A 21,610-nucleotide genomic window follows, 5' to 3' on the forward strand; every position below is an offset into this window, starting at 1 on the left:
GACTGAACCTTCTGAGAAGTGTGAAGAATGGGGTCTGTGTGTTCACCTGACAGGGACTTAGTGATGAACCCATTTTCCCTCCCCCTCCGCTTTTTATTAAAGGCTGGGGATTCTCGTAGTAAATTTTAATCGCGCGGAATTCCAGCCCCGGGGTGCGCAGACTGTCCGCCGCGATCGGCGGCCCCGGCCTCGGAGGTTTCTTTCAGAGCCGCCGCCCGTGGAGTCCGCGAGTCCTTGCGAGAGCCGCCCGGCCGGCGCCCGTCGTCGGGACGGCCTCGGGGCGTCGGAGCCCGCGAGAACCGAGGTCGGGGTCCGGCGGAGGTCCCGGAGGCCTAGGACCGTCGGGGCGCGCTCTCGTGGTCGGCGCGCGCACGGCCGGAGGCGCTGCGGGCCCCCGAGGCAGCTGTCGGCGCCGCCCGACGTCACTTCCGACCGGAGCCAAGATGGCGGCGGCGCGGCCGCGGGCGCCGAGGCGAGCGGAGAAGCGGTGGCGGCGGCGTGGACGGCGGCTCTCGGAGCTCTGAGGCGTGGGCGCGGAGGGCGCAGGTAAGAGGCGGCCGGGGCGGGCGACCTCCGGGGCGGCTGCGGGCTCTGCGCCCGGACGCCCGTCCCTGCCCGCGATGAGCGAGGCGGCGGCGGCGGCGACACGGTGGGACGCGGTGCGCAGGGCAGGGTGGGACGCGCCCCGTGCGAGGTGCCGGCGTCCCGGGCCGGCGGGGGCCCCGAGCCTGGCGCGAGCCGCCGGCAGCTCAGTGGCGGCCCGGGGGGCGTCCCTCCCGTGCCGAGCGCCGGGCCGGGCTTCGGGGCTCGCCGCGGTGAAGTTGTGGGGTTCACTTTGTCGCCATTGGTTTGCCGCGCGCCCTGCGAGGGGGACGCGTCTGGGCTGCGGCGGCGGCGGCGAGTCCCCCCGGACCCCTGGCCCCGCACCGCCGGGGCTCACTTGGGGTCCCAGGGCCTGTCCGATTGCAGTCGTTTTCCGTTTCTCTATTGTGCTGAAACCCTGTGTGTCCCGCACTTACATCCTTAATTTGTTTTGTGTCCTGCGTCTTTGTGTTTCCTAAATAGTTTTTGTGTATTTTAAACCTGGAAATTGTCTCCCTGGATATTTCCACAGACCCACCAGTGCTTTTGTTTTTAACAGACGTGCACAAAATGTATTGTTCGTTTTGTTACTAAAAATACCCACGAACCTATTTTTGATGGTGGCAAGTGAGACACGAAGTAGACGGAACAGGTCAGTGTTATTCCCACACCTCCGTGGCTCCTTCTGACCCACACGTGACCCAGTGAACCACGACTGGCCACCTTCGGCGGGAACAATCCGACATTTAACCGGGAAACCGAAATTCCCAATACCGCGCAGCTGCCTTTCCCTCCAGAGAGGGGGAGGTTCAGCTGGCCCCTCATTTTCTGTTTCAGTGTTGTGTTGAGGTTTTGGTTTTATTTCAGAAGTGGGATGCCCTTTGGGGAATCCCAGTAGGTCCTTAGGTCCCTTTAATCCGACACTACAGTGATGATACCGAGAACGGGATTAAAATATTCCTTCAAGTTTTTGTTTACTACAGATTTATTGTTAAAGGCAGACACAACGTTTAACAACAAACTGAACCTTTCCATGATTGTCTTACCTACTAATTTACCAGGCTACATTTAGGTTGGATCACTTACATTCCAAGATTGGAATACTGTAGGCCATTTTAATTTTTTAACATGTTTTGAAATTTGCTGTACAAATATGGAAGAGGAACTGAGACATAAACGTGTTGTTTTTCACTAGGGTTTTGTTTTTGAGATGGCATGCAGTTGCCCCTCATTCTCTAGAAGCTTCCTTCCAAATACTTTTATTTGACCACATTCTTGTACGTGTAGAATCTCAGTGTAGCTTTGAGAGGACTTTTAAAGATCATCTTAATAAATCCCCTCATTTCAAGCTATGGAGATACTGAAATTCACAGTGGTCCAGGTTCTCTTTATACATCTTTTTTGGTTTAAGTAAGTTAATACATTTGAAGTGCTTAGAAAAGTGCCAGGCACATGGTAATAATGTTCAGTGAGTTCACTCTTGTTGATTCTGAAGGTGGTTTCTTTAATTGAAAAGGTCGTATATTCAGATTTGTCTTTTTTTTTTTTCATTTCATTTTGTGGACAGATCCTGAAACAATGCGCTTTAAATTTGTAATAATATATTTGTTTTGTAAGTACAAAATGACAAAAGATTCTCACTGAGGATAATTTGAAAATAAGAGAAAAGCACAAAGAAGGAATAGAAGTCAGCCATAACCTTCCCACTCTTCAGATAAGCACTGTCAACATTTTGGCAAACCTCCGCTTCCTGTCTCTCTTGGTGTGCATGTGTGTTATTTCTTTACTTATATGTACTTATTCATTTCTACGTATTTACATTTTATATAGGATTGGTATCATACTGTGTATATTGTAACTTGTCTTCCCTATATTGTGAGCTTGTATCTATGTCAGTAAATTTTCTTAAATATGATTTTAATGGCTATGTAATACATGAATGGGCCATAATTTATTTATCAATTCCATATTGATCAGTGAGGTCTCTATAGCCTGATATTTTCTTTTCATTAAGATGTGTTTAAAAGGTTTTCCTATTGTGCATATTAAAGTTCCATGAGATAGGTGCAAAAAGAAATTCTGTTTTTAGTCTCTAAATCTGCATTTTTCCTGCCAGTGCAGTTACAAGAAGCAGCACTCAATTTCAGGTCCCTTGTATTTTTGTCTCCCTCAGCCAGGTCTGTGCAATTACATACGTACATCTGCAGACGTATTCTTTTGATGATTATTTTATGTTAGATGTTTATTTATTCACGGGACTGTTTCTTTAAGCTGCTGATCTCTTTTCAGGTTCCAGATCTGATTTACAAACCTTGTAAGTTCTGTTAAATCGTAGAGTTTCCAGGATGGAAAGCACCTTAGGTTATTTACTATTTTTATTTCTTCCCAACTTGCTTTTCATGCTATTTTTAATACCCATGCAGAAGAAAAAGCCTGTGGGTTGCACTAGCAAGCTCCATAGGGGGGAGCAAAAAAGGTGTAGGTGGACTGTGGGGGGCGGGGGGATTGTCAAATTTGCGTGGCGATGTATAAATATAGGGAGTTTCCAGATGATGAGGACGTAACCTGACAGTCATTTACTACTGACACTGCTGACGGGTGTCCAGTGCCCTGCATTTTGCATGGTGCCTATAAGTCATGCTGCCATTCCTCACAGCATTGGGTTCTTAGAGGTCTGCGAGAGTGTTCTGGTTTTCCTTTTGAAGTTAGAATTTTATAGTTAGCTGTTAAAATCATCCTTGTGGAGCAACTGAAAGCTATGGACTCCATTACTGAAAGCAGTATTAGGTTCCATGAAAGCAGGGTTTCTTAACCTCTGCACTTCTGACATTTGGGGCTGGATCATTCCCTGTTGTGGGATCTGGCCTGTCCGTTGTACCATGTTTGGCAGCATCCTTGGCCTCTACCCATGAGATGCCAGCAGCACCTCTCCCTAGTTGTGACAACCACTAAAATCTCCAGACATTGCCAGATGTCCTTAGTGGGGCAAAATCACTCCAGTTCTCAACCACTACAGTAAAGGAAGGCCCATCTGACCGGATGGTTGAATCATAGGAGCAGTGTATGGAATCTCTTTAGTCAAAGAACTGGAAGAATAGACTATATGGTTTACATGACGTCCGCTTTGATGCTAGGAAATGCATTTACTGGCCTATGGAAGTTCCTTTTCTGCATGTGGTTTTAAAACTTTATTGAACTGTCACCGTGAGCAGTTTTGCTGCAAGAGATAAAGCAATGCCAGGTAACCCAAGGACATTGAAGGAGTTTTCATGACACAGGAGCAGCATTCCCAATATGTAGATTAAATTATTATGAAATGTAAATAAAATGCATAAAGTTGATGCATGGTGAATGATTTAGGCTTGTAGTCTATTATTCCGAATAGTACAGAAACAGTAGCTGTCTTTTCTCCTAGAAAGTGAGACTTGGTGAAGCAACCCCATGAAGATTGATGGTAGAAGCCGAACTGGTTTTCCCAAGAGCTCTCTTTCTTTTAACAACCAGTTCAGGGTGATGCACTGAGATTAATTTGTCCTGAGGACCTGAAGTTTATATCTGAAGTGCTTACCTAATGTTAACTTATTATTTAAAATTTAAAAGATAGTGTATTGATCTTCATGGTAAACATGCAGCATCAATGCAATTCCCCTTATAAAAAACGTAAGTTGTCAAATCTTTAAACATGTAGATAGTATAGATAGAATTTTTATTGTGGTATAAGTTACTCTTTAGTTAGAGCTTACTGGTAAGTTAAACAAAAAGAGGAGTTTTGCTGTTGGCCACGTTTGGTGATGGGGTGGTTTTCTGAATTATACCTGCATAATTTCACTGGAATGAATGCATACATTATTTATATTTCTTTCTTAAAGAGAATGCCTTTCATTCTGCACCCCCTCTCCCTGAAGCATGAATTAGAGTTATTATATATAGTAAATCTAGTGCATTTGGAGTGAAATATGCTTATAATATTTTTTCTCAATAGTGCATAGTATTTATTCTTAGAGTCTTGGTTCATGTCATATCTATACTGTGCTTTCATATATTAGTCTTTTGGAACATGTGGTAAAGGAGGTTTCACTGAATTATGTATATATATGCCAGCCATTTTGGTGAAAAGAGTATTTTGTAGCTCTTGCAATAAATCATGATAGGTTTTGCTTTGAAAGAGCTAAATTACTTCTTGGCACAGCTTGTCTGAAATATGTAAAGCTATGTGCAACTGTTCGTTTGATTATGGTGAGCAGCTTGTCTAGAAATTGGTAAAACCTACCCATTTTACATGTGATTATAAGTAGTTCCACCAAGACTATATTAAACTCCAGTGGGAAAATTCTCTTTAAAATTCAAATAATTGAAATGATACCATAAAAATTTGAAAAGAATTGTGAGATTCACCAAACTCTTATATACCAAAGTATGAATCCTGTGCTTACCTGGGACCTTATTAAGACAGTATAAATGAAGCTTAATTTGGAATACCAATAGAAAAATGACATTGTAAATGTTTCTTACTCAGTGACAGTTATTTTAAGGATTTTGCTATAATTCTGAAAGACCTAGTTTTAAAGTACATCTGAAAGTAGGAATTTTAAAAAGGAGGGCTCTTTTGACAAATTTAGATTCTTAATTGGGAAGCTCTATTACCAATTGTTAGAGGTCACTGAGCAGGTTAGTTCCCCTCTTTTGGGAGATAAGTATTATAGCAGTGTAACCCCCCAAGATAGTTGACCCTTAGATGATACGGGTTTGAACTACATAGGTCCACTTATATGTGGATTTTTTCCAATAAATACATTGGAAAAATTTTTGGAGGTCTGTGACAATTTGAAAAAACACTTTCTTTTTTCCAGCTTTATTGTAAGAATACAGTATATAATGCACATACAAAATATGTGTTAGTTGACTGTTCATGTTATCAGCAAGGCTTTTGGTCAACAGTCGGCTGTTAGTAGTTTTTGGAGAATCAAAAGTTGTATGTGGATTTTCAACTGCACAGAGGTTGGTGCCCCGAACCTTTGTGGTGTTCAGGGGTCAACTGTAATTTAATTGAACCCTTCCTCAGTTAATGTACAGAGTGAACCACATCACAGGTCAAGCACAGAGACCGAGTTCTTTCTGGCAGTGGCAGGGGTAGGTCAGTGGTTCTCTCCTCTTGCTGTTTGTAAAGCAGGGATGATGATTTTACTTCTTTTCTTTCACTGGAATGTTTTGAGATGAATAGATGAAGACTCTGCAAGCAATTTGAGATACTTCAGGTTTTTCAAAACTACTTTGCTTAGAGAATTCTCTTAGTACAGTAGGTCTTGAGGGATGACGTGGCACAGTTATTGTCAAGAGAAGCCCTTCCAGGTTATCTCCAAGTCCTTACGTTTTTTGGCCTACCTCTTCCTCCCACCACTGGACGAACATGCTCGAGGGGGTGACTTTTTTTCTAGTCCCTTTCGTGTCTTTCACAAAGCCATGTCCTTCCTCTTTCTCTTGGCATTTTTTTCCCCTTGGTGATTTACTCTGTCCCTGGCATCCCTTGGCACCCCCTTGCCCTAGGCGTCCTGTTGCAGCTGAGGATTTCTAAATCTCCATCTCCAGCCTTAAAGGCAGTCTGTGCTCAGAGCTTTTTTTCCATTTGCCGGGTGCAGCTTTTCGTGTGGATGTCTGGCTTGTCCTCAAGTGTCTGTAAAACGGAGCTCTCCATATTCTACTTTAATACCATCCCTACTCCTGGCTGCTTTATCTTTAAAATATATTCATTCTTCCAGTCAGTCACATTCCAAATTTTGGACTCATCTTCACCATCTCTTTTTACCTCCTGTTCAGTTAGAAAACACATTCTGCCCATTCTTCCTCTGAGGTGTCGGTCATATTTTTTGTTTCTTTTCAGCTGTCATCTGTGGCTCAAGCCCTTATCACTTGTCATCTCGCATTCTTAGCCAGCCTGCGGGTCCTGGTCTCTCTGGCTGCCCTCTCCCCGCCTGTGCCTTTACTCTGCCTTCCTGCTGGGCAGCCGTGAAACCAGGTTTTTACCCTGGCCGCCTGCCTGCCCCTGCTGAGGGCTCTGCTTTTACCTAATTCCTCGACAGTCTGGGCTTTTGGAGTTGGTCTGACGGGAGGGTGGCTGGATAACAACTCCTCACACAATGTCTGGGGAGCCCTACCCACAGGGTCAGGTTTACTTTAACCTGGAACTCAAGCCCCTCGGAACTATCCCGTCCCAGTCTATTAACTGCTCTGCATAGACTCTCACCTGTGTCACACTGTTCGTTTACACAGCTGATAGCACCAAGAGATAGTCTTTTATCCTTTTCATCATAATAGGGAGGCATTTATCTTTCCCTTGAAATAAGAATTCCAAATAATTTATTTTGAGAGAATGTTTTCTTTAAAAAAAAACAACTCATGTTTGTTAAGAGATTCTTAAACTGTAGAGCAATACACAAACATTGCTCTGTAAACAGTAGGCATTGCTATTATCTCAAAATGCTTTTGAGAACAGAAAGTTAGATATTTAGAGGATGGATCCTAAGCCTTAGATTTTATATAAAGTAGAAGAGTCATGCCTTGGCAAAAAAATAAACAGCCTAATAAACTCTTGGGAGAAAACTTATAGACTCTTGTAGTGACATACATGTGCCTGGCATCTTAGCAAAATGCAGTCTGTCACTCTCCCTGGTATAGATTCCGATTTTACTTTAGGAATTCAGGAAGCCTCCTTGTCATGTATGTGTAGTTTGTGAAAGATGAGTTTTCCTATGTATTTTTTTTGTAGGAAAACCATGAACTCTCTGAGCAGCCCCTTGTAAGGTGACTCTACTAATACTCAGAGAGTCTTTTTGTGAGAAAGTGAATACTTGAGTGCCAGGATCAGTGTGTCTTGTTGTGAAGCTTTCTTCCCAGTTCCTGAAAATATCTCTGTTTTGAATGTTTCATCACAAAAGTAACATGTGCATTGAAAAACCAGTAACTCTAAGGGGTCAACTGAGAATTCGTGTTGTTTTGGGAATTGTGAAATGACCTATCATGTGGTATCTTGCTTTAGAAATATTGTGTTTGAGTTGGAAGCTTGGCATTTCAGTGTTACTGAGGAATCAACTTACTTTTCCTTTTATAATAATTAAAAGTTTTTGCACATCTAATATAGGGAAAATGTCAGAAGAGTATCATTTTATAGGAACTTCATTGATTTTATTGCTGTTTTGCAGAATAAACAGTCAACAGTTGGTTCAGTTGTACTTTTCCCAGGAGAGGTGGGAGTTATATGTGTGGCACAGTTCTCACTAGAGAGCAGGGACTCACTGGGAAGCATTTGTCTTCTTAACCACACACCCCTTCATGTGGATTTTTACATTGATATTTTTTGGTAATTAGTCTTTAAAATAAGGAAAGGAAATTAACTCTTTAAATGAAGCATTTTGCTTGGTTAGACTTACATCATCCAGGAAAATTGGCAGTGCTCCTTTTGTTTGTAGTACCATGGGGAGGAATATCCTACTGATAAAGTCTGAGTGATATGTTTGCTTTTCTTTAGAGAAACCAGCCATTTTAAGTTGTGGGGTTAGAGAGAATTACTGTAGAAACCATAAACAAAATCTGAAATTTGTGATGTGATAAATTACATGTTTAGTGCTATATAATGATATACATGTATAAATTTAATCAAATGAATAAGGGAGAGCATCTATTAATAGCTGCCCATAACAACAACCAGGTAAATGGTAAATAATAAGCAATTGCTATACATTTCCTGCTAAGCTAGCTCTTTCTTGATGGATGCATGCTTGGAGCGGTGTCTTTTGAAAAATTTCCCTTGACTTCCCCCTCCACCCCCCACCAAGTAAAGGAGAGATATTCCAAGGGGAGGAAAAAACCCCTAACGTGCCATTATCTAAATTTGAATCTATAGCACTTTCCTAGCGTATCTGCAGGTCTCTTACTTAACATTCTAATATGGTGTTGGTTAACATATGTATCAACAACAGCTCTGATCGGTCTCATTTTCTCTTGCAGCTCTGCTGCTCTAAAGCCGTTCAGAACAGTGGACCCTTTTTTTCCTCCCCTCTGTTATGTGGAAACTGTGTTGTCAGTATCATATTCTCCCACCTGGAGTAAATTCACTGACCCATGCTTCCCTTTTTAGGTTTGTGTCAGGACACTCTGCTGAGACTCTAGGATATTTGTCCATGGTGTTCTGGGCCTGATTGAGGAAACTGATGTATTAAAGTGGGAGAAATTAATGATTTTATTCTAAGCAGTCATTCTTTGCTGCTTATAATTAATATAAAGTAATTAGTATTAGTCATCTCTGAGTGAAATTATTTTCCAGTTTGCCTCAAAATATCTCTTCATATAGTTTTTAGGTAGAGAAATTCCTCTGTGTGATATGCTCTGTTAATACCATTGCCTTTCACCTTGGGTAGAAATCATTATAGAGGGCGAGAGACATGAGCAACCAGTATTTTTTAGTGTGAGTCTAGATGTTCTTGATGGTTATTCTTGTGAAATTTAGTTGTTATTTTAGAAAAGGAAAATGAATGATTTTTCATGTAGTAAATTCCTGGGCAGGTTCACTATTTATGAATTAAATGCTTTTGCTTAATCCATTGAATTGGTGCTAACTGGTTTCACAGGGTATCTGAAGTTTATAGGTTGTAATTTGGTGATTCTTTTTATGTCAGGAATTATGAGTGGTACTTTTTTATAATGAGTACATTAACTGTAAATTAACAAAAACTGCATTTAGAAGTTTGTATAGTTTAGGTATTTTTATTATTTTTCTAGAAGTTACTGGATTGCAAGAACCTTCTGGTCAGAGTAAGTTCAGTGTTAAACACTGTAATTCTCCTCCACTAAAGCTTAGTCATTGTTGTATTTGCTGCAATGATATTTATTTACCATGAAAGACTTCATGTAGTGATTAGTTTAAGAATATTTTTCTTATGTAGGCCATAAACTGTCTAAGACTCCTTTCACTAACTGGTATTTCTAAGACTTTTCTTTACATCTAGTTCATGTTTTAATGCATTTATGATCCTTTATGTCTATTTTATACAACCATACTAGTTCTCTTATTTCTGTTTTACTGTTTGTCCACAATCTATATGTTGCTTTCTGAGTCTTCAAAATTAGTTTCTTCTGAGTTTTGGTGTTTCAATGTGAAAATTTTGTAACTTAAAGCAATTATAAAGTAATTAATATTAGTGATCTCTGAGTGAAATTATTTTCTAATTAGCCCCAAAATATTTAAGCTGATCTAAAAGAATAAATGTACAATATCAGTGATTCCTAGGTGATTGTGCAAATCAAATCAAATAATTATTTTCCTAATTTTCTCCCTTCTCTCAGACTTAAGCTAATCTTAAAAGAATCTGCTATTGCTTTTACTATGCCTCTCAGAGTTTTACAGATAGTACGGTCTGCAAAGGGCAGACATAACAACTAAACCTGTTGTATGTGGTACATTAATGTTCCTTTGTGTCTGTCTTTGGCCTTTTCTTATAGGATGGGTGACAGAGATACAGCTGGGGCTTCAGGGCTGGTCTGATCCAGGAATGGGGGTGTCCCACATATCTCTAGGTTTCCTGGTGTCTGGGCTTCCTTATCAGATGACAGCAGCTTAACAGTTGTTGAGGTTGCCTTGATACTTTGAGGGACCAGTATTTCAATAAATATCCTAATTATTTTATTGTTGCTCTATTGATACTGGACATGTATAATCAAATCACAATTATGATATTAAGTTAAATATTTCTAAGGATGGTTTGTCCTAGAATTTGGAAGCAGTATCTTGAAAACTTAAGTACATATATATTATTAAAATCTTGGATATGTAAAACCAAGAGCAAGCTTTTATTTTTCCAGGAGTATATGATATTAGTAAAAGATGGGTGTAAAAATTCACATGCTCTAAAGTTGTATATCTATGTAATGTACTCTATCTGATAAATGTCACCAATATGGAATGGATGGATGAATAAAAGTATTCTACAAGGGTTGGTCAGGCATTGAATTCCAAAAATGAAAAAACTGAGGCATAAGCCAGGGTTGGAGAAGTCCTAGGGATTTTAAGATTTTCAGAATTTGCCATTGGAAAACCAGAGGCACTTAGGTGTTTAGCATTTAAAAAAATTTTTGATAAAATTGTTAAGTTTCAGTGATATATATGGAAAGATTCCTCTCTGCCTCTACATTGATGGGATTGGTGGCTCAAGTTCTCAAATTTGATTGAACTTTGACCTCGAGGTGCCTTTATTAGCTGAGTGGGTATGTACAAACAGTGGTGCTGAAGCCAACACTGACTATGGAAGTTGTGTGGGACTGCCATCACCCTTGCACAAAGGTTTTGCAGTGCTGGAGGTTAAGAAGTTACTTCAGTCATAACTTATAGAGACTATAGTTGCTTTAAGATACATTAGCATACTGCAGCGAGTCACGTGATTGCTACTACAGCTAAGTGGTTCTCAACTGGGAGGGTATTTGTGTGTGTGTGTGTGTGTGTGTGTGTGTGTGTATTTTTGGTTGTCAAAATGATGGGAGGCACTGCTGGGTGTTGATTACACAAGGCAGTAGCACTAAGTGACCTTAATGGAAGGGACAGTCGCCCACAAGAAGAGTTGCCCAGCCCAAAACAGTGTGGTCCTCTACTGAGGACACTGCTACTGTCTAAATCCTTTCATTGTAAGATCCCTTATTTTTAGTGTAGTTTAATAAAGAATTTAATTTAAAAATATCATTTGAGAAGTCAGTGTCAGATTTGCAATAAATGCTTTTGATATTTTTAAATATTTGAGATACATAATTTGACAATGTTGTGAGTCAAGAAGGAAAAAGAAAAAATGAGGGTCTGGTTTTCAGCAGTTAGGATTAGAAGCAATAGAGAGGATGGTCCAAGCATACATATAAGTGGCCTGAGCATACAAAGATGTTAAGATCCTCCTTTTCTCCAGAAAGAAATGATGAGGGCATTCCTATTTGGACAAGACAGTGTAGAAAGTCAGGGAGAAGATTATTAATCATGCAACAACCTAAATTATAACACTTGATTAAAAAAATGTGAGATTCATTGAGTTAAAAAATGAAAATAAAACATTTCAACAACTTTAATATTTTAGTTATTTGGTATCAGATGTCAGGGGTATCTCTGTTTTTGAATTGTGCCTGTGTGCTAGCAACTACAAAAGGGGAGGAAGAAGAAAGGAGGAAAGGGTTTATAAATAGAATGGGAAAAAGAAATGAAAAGCAGATGGAAAGGAGGAGGCAACATCTCAGAAGACGGCAGTTCCGTCCTTCCAGGTCCCTGGAATAAAAAACCTTGGCTTCATCCCTGATTTCCTTTCTTTCATACCTGACGTCTAATCTGGTGGCACATCTTGGGGGCTGTATTTTTAAAGTATATCTGGGCTCCGGTTAGTTCGCACATCTCTTCTACTACCCGGGCCAAGCCACCGTCCTCTCTTGCCTAGATTGGAGCATCAGCTTCCTGAGAGGTCGGCTTGCCTCTACCGTAGTCTCCATTTAAACCTAAGTCACGTTCGGTAACTTCTGCCCCTGAGCTTCCAGCGGCTTTCTGTCTCTGGCTGGAAATGTCATAGTCATCCTGGTGGGCAGTGTTTACCTTGCAAAACTGTACTTAATCTGCCTCCCCTCGTCCTACACACCTTCTGACCTCCCCTCCCCTTGCCCTCACACTCCCTCGGCACCAGCCCTGGTCTGTGCTTCCACCCCCAGCACCCAAGCACCCAGTGCCCAAGCCCTGTGGGACTTCTCACTCCACGTTCCTGCCACCTTAGGCTGCTTCTCCCCCAGACCTTCCTGGCTCTCAGCTCTTCTCCTTTTGACTTTTATGCAGGCATCCTTTTCTCAGTGAGGCCTTCTCTGACCATTCTTTTGGGCTCTCAGGCATAAAGATAGGGACAGAGATGGTAATTCTTGTCTTCCTAGGTCCTTCTCCCTATGGCCTCTTTATTTCTGCCAAAAGCATTCTCATTATCTGATGTACTAAAAATTTCTGTTTATTTGTGTATTGTGGGTTTCCTTCCCCAGAGGGCAGCGATTGTTCTGCTCAGTACTCAAAAACTGTGCTTAACACATAGTAGGTGCTTAGGAGCGGTAGGAGTAAAATGATGGTGCAGTATGATTAAGAAGCAGTAGGAGAAACCAAAGTTTTGAGTCTGTGGCTGAGTTCTCTTAACTTCCATGAATCTGTGTCTTGTTAGTAGAGAATGCTAGTGCTGCCCTGTGCGAAGGCCAACTGAGCTGATGTGTGTGAGGGTAGCACCATGCACGATCTTCATTTATTATGACTAGTGTTGCTGCCTCTAGAAGAAGCTTCATAAATTATAGTTATGATGATGATACCAGTGATTCTTGTGAGAAGGAAAAGACAAACCAAAGGAAATGATGAATCACTGCAGCTCTTTACAAGTAACTTTCATTAAAACATTTGCATTTTACTGCAGGGTTTTTTTTCCCTGTTCCTCAAGGAGAATTCCTGGTGCCCAATATTGATAAATCCACCTGTAAAAGCTTAGTCAGAGGACATTTTACTTACTGACGTTTTACTCATTCTGGGCACCTAAGGTGTCACACAGTCCTCCTTGTGGAACTGTGTGGCAGTTCGTAGGCGTTTGTGGTAGGGTCGGGTGTGCACACTGTAGGCCACTAACCCCTCCTCACTGCCTGACACCCAAGTATGCATTTGTAACTTAATAATGATTTCAAATCTTATAGAAAAGTATTGGTTATGTTCAATATAGGAGATATACTAAGGAAGGACATGCAAAATGTGCATAGAAAGATTCTCAGTATTAAAATTTAAAGGAATGAACTTCATGGGTTTTAACCTCCAGTTACCTGAAATTGTATTCACTGAGTACTAAGAGTTTGTGTTGTCTTGGCTAGCATGGAGCTCTCTAACAAGATGCAAGTTATAAAATATATTCCCTGTGCCAATTACAAATAAAAACTAGTTCAGGTGACCAGCCCCTAACTTAAATATAGTGCCTTTGGAAGGTAACCAGGTTAGTGTGATTAAATTAGCTCAAGGGAAAAAAAACCTAAAACTATCCTTATTAATGAACTGGGGTAAAATGACAAGGTACTATTCTTTATGATAGTGGGCAGGCACTATATGAAGAATGTCATTAAGTTAACACATTCTTTGGTTTATTAACAATTAGAACATAAAGGTACAATGTGAGCAGAGTATTATGTCTTATGAGACTAGGAAGAAAATATAATTTAAAGCAAGTTTATAAAGCAATAGGAGAATTATGCTTATTGGTGTATATATTACATGCTGAAAACATTTAGAATGGTATTGTGGGAATGCTACTTAAGGTGGCACGATCTTCATTATTATGACTTACTATAAATGACTCCTAGGACATAATGTGGCAGAAAGGACCATCCTCATAGATTGTCATTTAGAAACAAGTTATGTCATATTCATTTACAAAAAATGATTTTGTCCTGTTATTTTACTATACTGTGAATATATTAAACAAAGTTTGAAAGGAATAACTGTAGTTCTCTCCAAACAGCTTTTATTAAAACATTGCATTTTGCTCTGAGTTTTTTGTTCTGTTCCTCAAAGAGAATTCCTCATGGAAATGTTAGTGTATCCACCTTTCTACTTCAGGAACTTGAAAAACAAAATAATGTAAGGGGATCTGATTGTGTTTGCATTCAACACAGTGTGGGTATAAGTAAAAGAAGGACATAATGTTGCATAATAAGTGACTCAGCAGTGCTTTGAGTTTCTGACTATTAACAAAGCTAATCAATTTTTTCTTAGGAATGATGAAATTCCAAAGCAAAAACTTGATGTCATTCTAATGGGTCCACTTTCAGTTGTAGAGTACAATGAAGCCCTAGTAAGAAATCTGTTTTATTGTAGATAATAAATCTGTGAGGTAAGCTCTCAGTATAGATTGACATTGATCTGGCATGGAGTTGCTTTATGAATAGCCGTTTGAGCAAACTCTACAGTTCTGTATGTGGTTTTAAGTCACTGTAAATTTGTAGGCAGGTACATATTACAATTGTCTGTTTTTCTTTTTAGGGCTCATGTAATCAAAGAAGTTTCTTTGTTGTGTGTATCTTTTCAGAACACAAAAGGAATTGAAAATGAATCAGGTGAGTTTAAAAATAAGAATTTATACAAATACATTACCTGGATGTTAGACCAGTTCTTGATTTTTAAAAGATAGTTACATACACATTCATTCCTCCCATTTTCCCCTTTCTGTTTCTTAATACCGTTGCGTAGTCCGTTGCTTTCAGAGTGTGCATCTGCTCGCGGAGTGGACCGTGCACTGTTTGGCTTTGGCTGGCACTTCTGAGGCGACCTGAGCAGACTGATTCATTCTTACAGGTCTTAGTTCAGACTTTCTTTATTTCAGCCTTTCCCCTGCCACACTCTAGGGTTAATTTTTTATTTTAGCTTTGACGCTTCTTAAGCTTTCATTTTTAATACTTTTTATTTGTGATTATACATTGGTTGAAGAGGGAAGATGGCAAGTTATTTTAGAGACAGAAACTGATCAAATGGGAAAGAGACTTCAAGCATTCTGCCCTGGAAAACCTGTTCATAGAGTTAAAACAAGAGGGTAAAGTAGGATTCTTATTTTCTGATCTTAATATTATTTCACTTGCAGTTGTAGAAATTTATGGGTGTTAGAAACACTCTTGAAATCATAAATGTTTTTTAAATACAAAGGACAGAACTTAAAAATGTGAAGTCTGTAATTTTTAGTGCTTCGCTTAAAACTATCAGACTTGAAAACATTTTGTATCCCTCATCAACTGAAACTTCAGACACCTTTTTATCATTGATTTACAGGTGCTTCTAAGTGGAGATTACAAGTCCAGTTTCATTTAGGTGACTAGGTTTTGAAAATTCAGCCCTATGTTGCATTGAGAGGTGAAATTTTTGGAATGGATTCTTTTGATTTCTTTTCATTACTTTCTTTATCAAAAATATGTTTATTTTAATGCAGAGGACCATACATCATAAAAAATGAATCTGGGTAACACATGGGGCACATGGTTTCAATTATTTTAAAACTTGCAGATTTACTGACAGGCTTTTGAAGGCAAATTGCTTTTTAAATAGTGAGATGGGGTTGGGGAAAGAACAGAGTGGATTTTCATAGCCACAGTCCATCAAAGTCATATGCATACAGATTTCATTTATTCTTCTATTTTGAGACTGGTCCTTAATGTGAAAATGGTCACCCAAGGGAACTTGCTTTTCCATTGCCTCTGAGCTGTTAGAGGAGGCTTGGTTCTGGATTAGAATGATTGTGAAAGCTTCCAAAGTGGAATCTATAAATATTAACATTGCCTTTGTTACACCACTGTTCATCAGTCAGTTCATTTTAGGTGGCTACAGTTTTAACCTTAGGCTTGATAACGCTCTTAATTGTTATACTGTGGTTAGGGTACTAATATTTTATTTCTAATGTATTTAGACCTGGGTGACATGTCACACTTTTGCTTTAACGTTCTATTTATATCAAACAAACTTGTTTTTAGGGAAAGTCCTCATGCCATTCACAAGAGTTGTAGCAATAACTTTCTTTTTTTTTGGCTCCTCTACAATTTCATTTTTTTTTTTGACAAGTTTTAATAACAGATCTGCAGAGGATTGCCTTTGATGCCAAATGCCAGATACCAATGGAAAAGTGTCCTCTTATGTTTCTAATGGTTAGCACATTTCTGATTTGGGTGTAATTTAAGTGATCTGGTAGGAAATGAAAGTTTTATTTGGGTTGTAAAGAATTGTCCACTTTTTTGAGTAAAATTTTCAGCATCTTTAGTTATATTTTCACTATTTGAGGAATATTAGTTGCTTGACAATTAGACCTAGTTATTATATCATTGTACAAAATCTGTGAGTGGTTTTCAACAATTGTCTCAGTAATTTTTTGAAAGTTAAGCATTGTTTCAGGACATTTTATATTTTTCCTTCTTATATTTATTCTCCTGTGGAAGTGAGCCAAGGAAAATGAGCAGTAAATGCTTGAAAAACTTCAAAGTAACTACACAAAAATTCAGATATTAGAAGTTTTAGCTTGAAACAGGTTGATTTTTAATTAAAATCTTGGTGGTGATTTTAGGGTCAGATTATTCTCCCCAGGAACTAATCAGCATTGCTTTGATGTATTTAGCTGTCAGATCTCAAGATGCGAGTGGTCATGAATTCATTTCTATGTAGTAGAGTTTTAGGGACTGAAGGATCCTAGGTGAGCATCTAATGTTGTTTGCAAGCGAGCCCTTCAGAAGAAATGATAGGCTCCAAAGCCTCCGTATTCTAAGGACTGACTACTGAAGTGGCATTCTCAACGGTGCAGGCTCATCAGTGTGTCCCAGCCGTCCTGGAGTGGTAACCTGCCAGGCTCGTCCATTAACCCTGGCCCGCCAAGCCCCAGATGCACATTTATGTCCTCCTTTCTTTCCAGCCTGTTCTCCATTCAACCTTATCCCTTTCTACTGCCTCTTACCTTCCCAACTTAGAACCCAACTTGCTTTGCAAGTGAGTCTTTGTTCCTTCCATGAATCCAGGCCTGGTTGGCAGTCACTCTGTTTCCTCCCCTTGCTCTCCATTTTCTTTTCTTTCCATTTTCAAATCACAGATATATTTTGCTTGCTTCATTAACATTCTGCAGCCATCCCAACATTTTTTAACTTTTGAGATATTCCACTCTTTTCCTACTCCTTTTCTTACATGTATCTAGGAAAATCTAGAACTTTATAAGAGACTCTCTAATTGAGTAGAGTTTATCAAAGGTGAGCAAAGTGCCATAATGTGAGTATGCTTATAGTGCCTTAAAGAGGATATGCTAGAGTTTAATGCCAGTTCCTATATATTGTGTTGTGTGCTTTAACAAACAAGCCAGGCACTCTGTTAAGTATTGCATATACATTTGCTCATTAATTCAGTCTGTAACCATTTTATGAAGTATAGGTATTTTAAACATTTTATGTATAAAGACATTAAGGCCCAGAGAAGTGGTCATGGCTTGCCCATGATCACTCAAACAGCAAGTGATTGAGTTCTGATTTCATACCCAGGCCTGTCTGATTCCAAAACTACTCTAGGTCAGTCAGGAGAAGCTGTTATGCTGCACCTAACAAATAGGCAGCTCCCAAATTTCAAAGGCTTAACACAGTAGCTGTTTATTTCTTATTCTTGCTGTACATTCATTGTGGATCTGCTGTTGTAGTTGCTCAGAACTAATGATGATGGAGGCTTTGTCTTATCACACATTACTTCTACTCACATTTAATTGACCAGAGTTGGTCATATGGCCACATCTATATTAAAGCTTTGGTTGGGGAGGGTGGTGCATTCCCATCAGGTCCCTGGGAGGAGAGAACTGTAATATTTGGGTACAGTCCCTGTAATTTTTTTCCCCCAGCTTTATTGAGATATAATTGACAACATTGTATAAATTTTAGCCCTGATGACTTAATACAACTACTTTTATTTCTAATTTACTAAATCACACTTGGGTTTTTTTTTTTAAAGGAATCTTTGCATAACAAATTGTTCTAATATTTGAAACTTTCTTTCAGTAGTTTATGATTACAGCTTCTCCACATCCTGATCAGTAATCTTTGATATTGTCAGTAACCAATAACAAAGCAACTTAGCAATTTAGCCTTCCAAACTTGTCTTAATGTTTTGTGTAGTGAAATAACAAGCTTTTAATCACTTGATGCTGCAGATGCAACCCTGAGTATAGGGATAAGCCATCCTTAATTCAGTGATCTTAACTGTTTTGAGCATCCATTATTCCCTCATTCATCCTTCATAGACTGCATCTCTTTATGCTGTGGATTCCGCAGAGAACTAGATAGGCAAGGGCTTGGCTCTGTGATTGCATACTCAGAGAAAGACAGTGAAAAAAGCAAGAAGACAAGGTAATTTTGGATAGTGAAAAGTGCAGTGAAGACAATAAAACAAGGTACTGTGATAGAGAATGATGAGGAATGTGGGGCAGGTTCTCTGGATTACAAGGTCAGAGAAGGCTGTTCTGAATAGGTAATTAATAATAAGACAGAGGCTCAAGTAATAACCAAGAACCAGCTATATGAAGAACTAGGGAAAGAAAATTCTACCTAGAGTGAGCAAACGGGGGTGCAAAGGCCCTGAGGTGGGAATGAACTCTCTTGTTCAGGGAACAGAGAGCAGGCCAGGGCTGGATTTTAGCAAATATTGGGGACTCTGGGACGAGACCAAGTTGGTGAGAGGCAAGGGCCAGATTTAGAGGACCTTGAGGGCTGTGGAAAGAGGTCTGTATTTTTTCTAAGTGCAGTGGGAAGCCCCTGGACAGTGATATAATCTGATTTCCTTATTGTGCCCTGCAGACCGGATTGTAAGGGGTAAAACTGCCATAGTATGTTTTCACTGTGGGGATTAACACCGTATTGCAGGACAGTTTCTTCAGTTGGATAACTTAATGGACCTGCCAGCCTTTTGAAAGGGTACTTTTTTATATGTTGACTATTGTTCCTTTCCAAAAATGGTGTAGATTTTCTTGTTTTCTGTCCTCATCTGTTTATTGTTACTGCACTCATACTCATTCCTTAACCAAATACAGTTTAATGACATTTCAGTAAACTGAAGCTTGTTTGATTTTTTTTCCCTCATGGTTTGTCCCCAGAATAGTAGCTGTGAGTATTTGTTTACAAGTTGAAATAAAAGAGCTGTTGATAGATTTAAAGTATTTTAACACTGGATCTTGGATGTCTTTTGCTTGTACCAATAATGACCATGGTGATTATTATTAGTCTGTTGTGGCAATAATATATATCTGAGTATGAATATACTACTGACATATTCTTTTTTTTTAATAAAAAAATATTTTTTTATTTTGGTATCATTAATATACAATTACATGAGCAACATTGTGGTTACTAGATGCCCCCCATTATCAAGTCTCCACCACATACCCCATTACAGTCACTGTCAGTCAGTGAAGTAAGATGCTATAGAGTCACTACTTGTCTTCTCTGTGCTATATGGCCTTCCCTATGCTCCCCCTACATTATGTATGCTAATCGTAATGCCCGTTGTTCTCCTTCTCTCTCCCTACCCATGCATCCTCCCCAGGCCCTCTCCCTTTGGTAACTGTTAGTCCATTCTTGGTTGTGTGAGTCTGCTGCTGTTTTGTTCCTTCAGTTTTTGCTTTGTTATACTCCACAATGAGGGGAATCATTTGGTACATGACTTTCTCCACCTGGCTTATTTCACTGAGCATAATATCCTCTACCTCCATCCGTGTTATTGCAAATGGTAGGATTTGTTTTTGTCTTATGACTGAATAATATTCCATTGTGTACATGTACCATATCTTTTTTTATCCATTCATCTACTGAGGGACACTTAGGTTGCTTCCATTTCTTGGCTATTGTAAATAGTGCTGCGATAAATGTAGGGGTGCATGTGTCTTTTTGAGACAGGGCTCCTGCATTTTTTTAGTGTAAATTCCTAGGAGTGAATTCCTTGGTCAAATCGTGTTTCTATTTTTAGTTTTTTGAGGAACCTCCATACTGCCTTCCACAATGGTTGAACTAGTTTAGTTTACATTCCCACCAGCAGTGTAGGAGGGTTCCCCTTTCTCCTCATCCTCGCCAGCATTTGTTGTTCCTAGTCTTTTCAATGTTGGCCATCCTAACTGGTGTGAGGTGATATCTTATTGTGGTTTTAATTTGCATTTCTCTGATAATTAGCGATGTGGAGCATCTTTTCATGTGCCTGTTGGCCATCTCAATTTCTTTTTCGGAGAAGTGTCTGTTCATATCCTCTGCCCATTTTTTAATAGGGTTATTTGCTTTTTGGGTGTTGAGCCATATGAGTTCTTTATATATTTTGGATGTTAACCCCTTGTCAGATATGTCATTTAAAAATATATTCTCCCATTCTATAGGATGCCTTTTTGTTCTGCTGATGGTGTCTTTTGCTGTACAGAAGCTTTTTAGCATGATGTAGTCCCATTTATTAATTTTTTATTTTGTTTCCCTTGCCCGACGAGATGCGTTCAGGAAAAAGTTGCTCATGTTTATATTCAAGAGATTTTTGCCTGTGTTTTCTTCTAAAGAGTTTTATCATTTCATGACTTACATTCAGGTCTTTAATCCATTTTAAGTTTACTTTTGTGTATCGAGTTAGACAGTAATCCAGTTTCATTCTCTTGCATATAACTGGCCAGTTATGCCAACACCAGCTGTTGAAGAGGGTGTCATTTCTCCATTGTATATCCATGGCTCCTTTATCGTATATTAATTGACCATATATGCTTGGATTTGTATCTGGGCTCTCTAGTCTTTCCGTTGGCCTATGGGTCTGTTCTTGTGCTAGTACCAAATTGTCTTGATTACTGTGGCTTTGTAGTAGAGCTTGAAGTTGGGTAGTGAGATCCCCCCTGCTTTATTCTTCCTTCTCAGTATTACTTTGGCTATTCAGGGTCTTCTGTGGTTCCGTTTGGATTTTAAAACTATTTGTTCCAGTTCGTTGAAGAAGCTGTTGGTATTTTGATAGGGATTGCATTGAATCTGTTGATTGTTTTAGGCAGGATAGCCATTTTGACAATATTAATTCTTCCTATCCATGACAATGGGATGTGTTTCCATTTATTGGTATCTTCTTTATTTCTCTCATGAGTATCTTGTAGTTTTCAGGGTATAAGTCTTTCACTTCCTTGGTTAGGTTTATTCCTAGGTGTTTTATTCTTTTTGATGCAATTGTGAATGGAATTGTTTTCCTGATTTCTCTTTCTGCTAGTTCATTGTTAGTGTATAGGAATGCAGCAGATTTCTGTGTATTAATTTTGTATCCTGCAACTTTGCTGAGTTCAGATATTAGATCTAGTAGTTTTGGAGTAAATTCTTTAGGGTGTTTTATGTGCAGTATCATGTCATCTGCAAACGGGGATAGTTTAACCCCATCCTTGCCAATATGGATGCCTTTTATTTCTTTGTGTTGTCTGATTGCCATGGCTAGGACCTCCAGAACTATGTTGAATAAAAG

At 39.4% G+C, this 21,610-nt stretch overlaps 1 protein-coding gene across 3 annotated transcripts in view; it reads left to right on the forward strand.

Annotated features, from left to right (window-relative positions):
- The first annotated feature begins 408 nt into the window (after positions 1-408).
- Positions 409-21,610, forward strand: part of PRDM2 (PR/SET domain 2) — a 128,887-nt gene continuing 107,685 nt past the window's right edge. For 2 of the 3 annotated variants that reach the window (XM_036925118.2, XM_036925119.2), the window contains exons 1-2: positions 409-546; positions 14,636-14,709. In XM_036925118.2, coding sequence (XP_036781013.2) covers positions 14,701-14,709 — 9 coding nt within the window. In that variant the 5' untranslated portion in view covers positions 409-546; positions 14,636-14,700. The remainder of the gene's footprint in view (positions 547-14,635; positions 14,710-21,610) is intronic. The other variant, XM_057499759.1, reaches the window with a different exon arrangement.

This window comes from Manis pentadactyla, chromosome 4 (genome assembly GCF_030020395.1).
Source record: "Manis pentadactyla isolate mManPen7 chromosome 4, mManPen7.hap1, whole genome shotgun sequence".
NCBI classification, from domain to species: Eukaryota; Metazoa; Chordata; class Mammalia; order Pholidota; family Manidae; genus Manis; species Manis pentadactyla.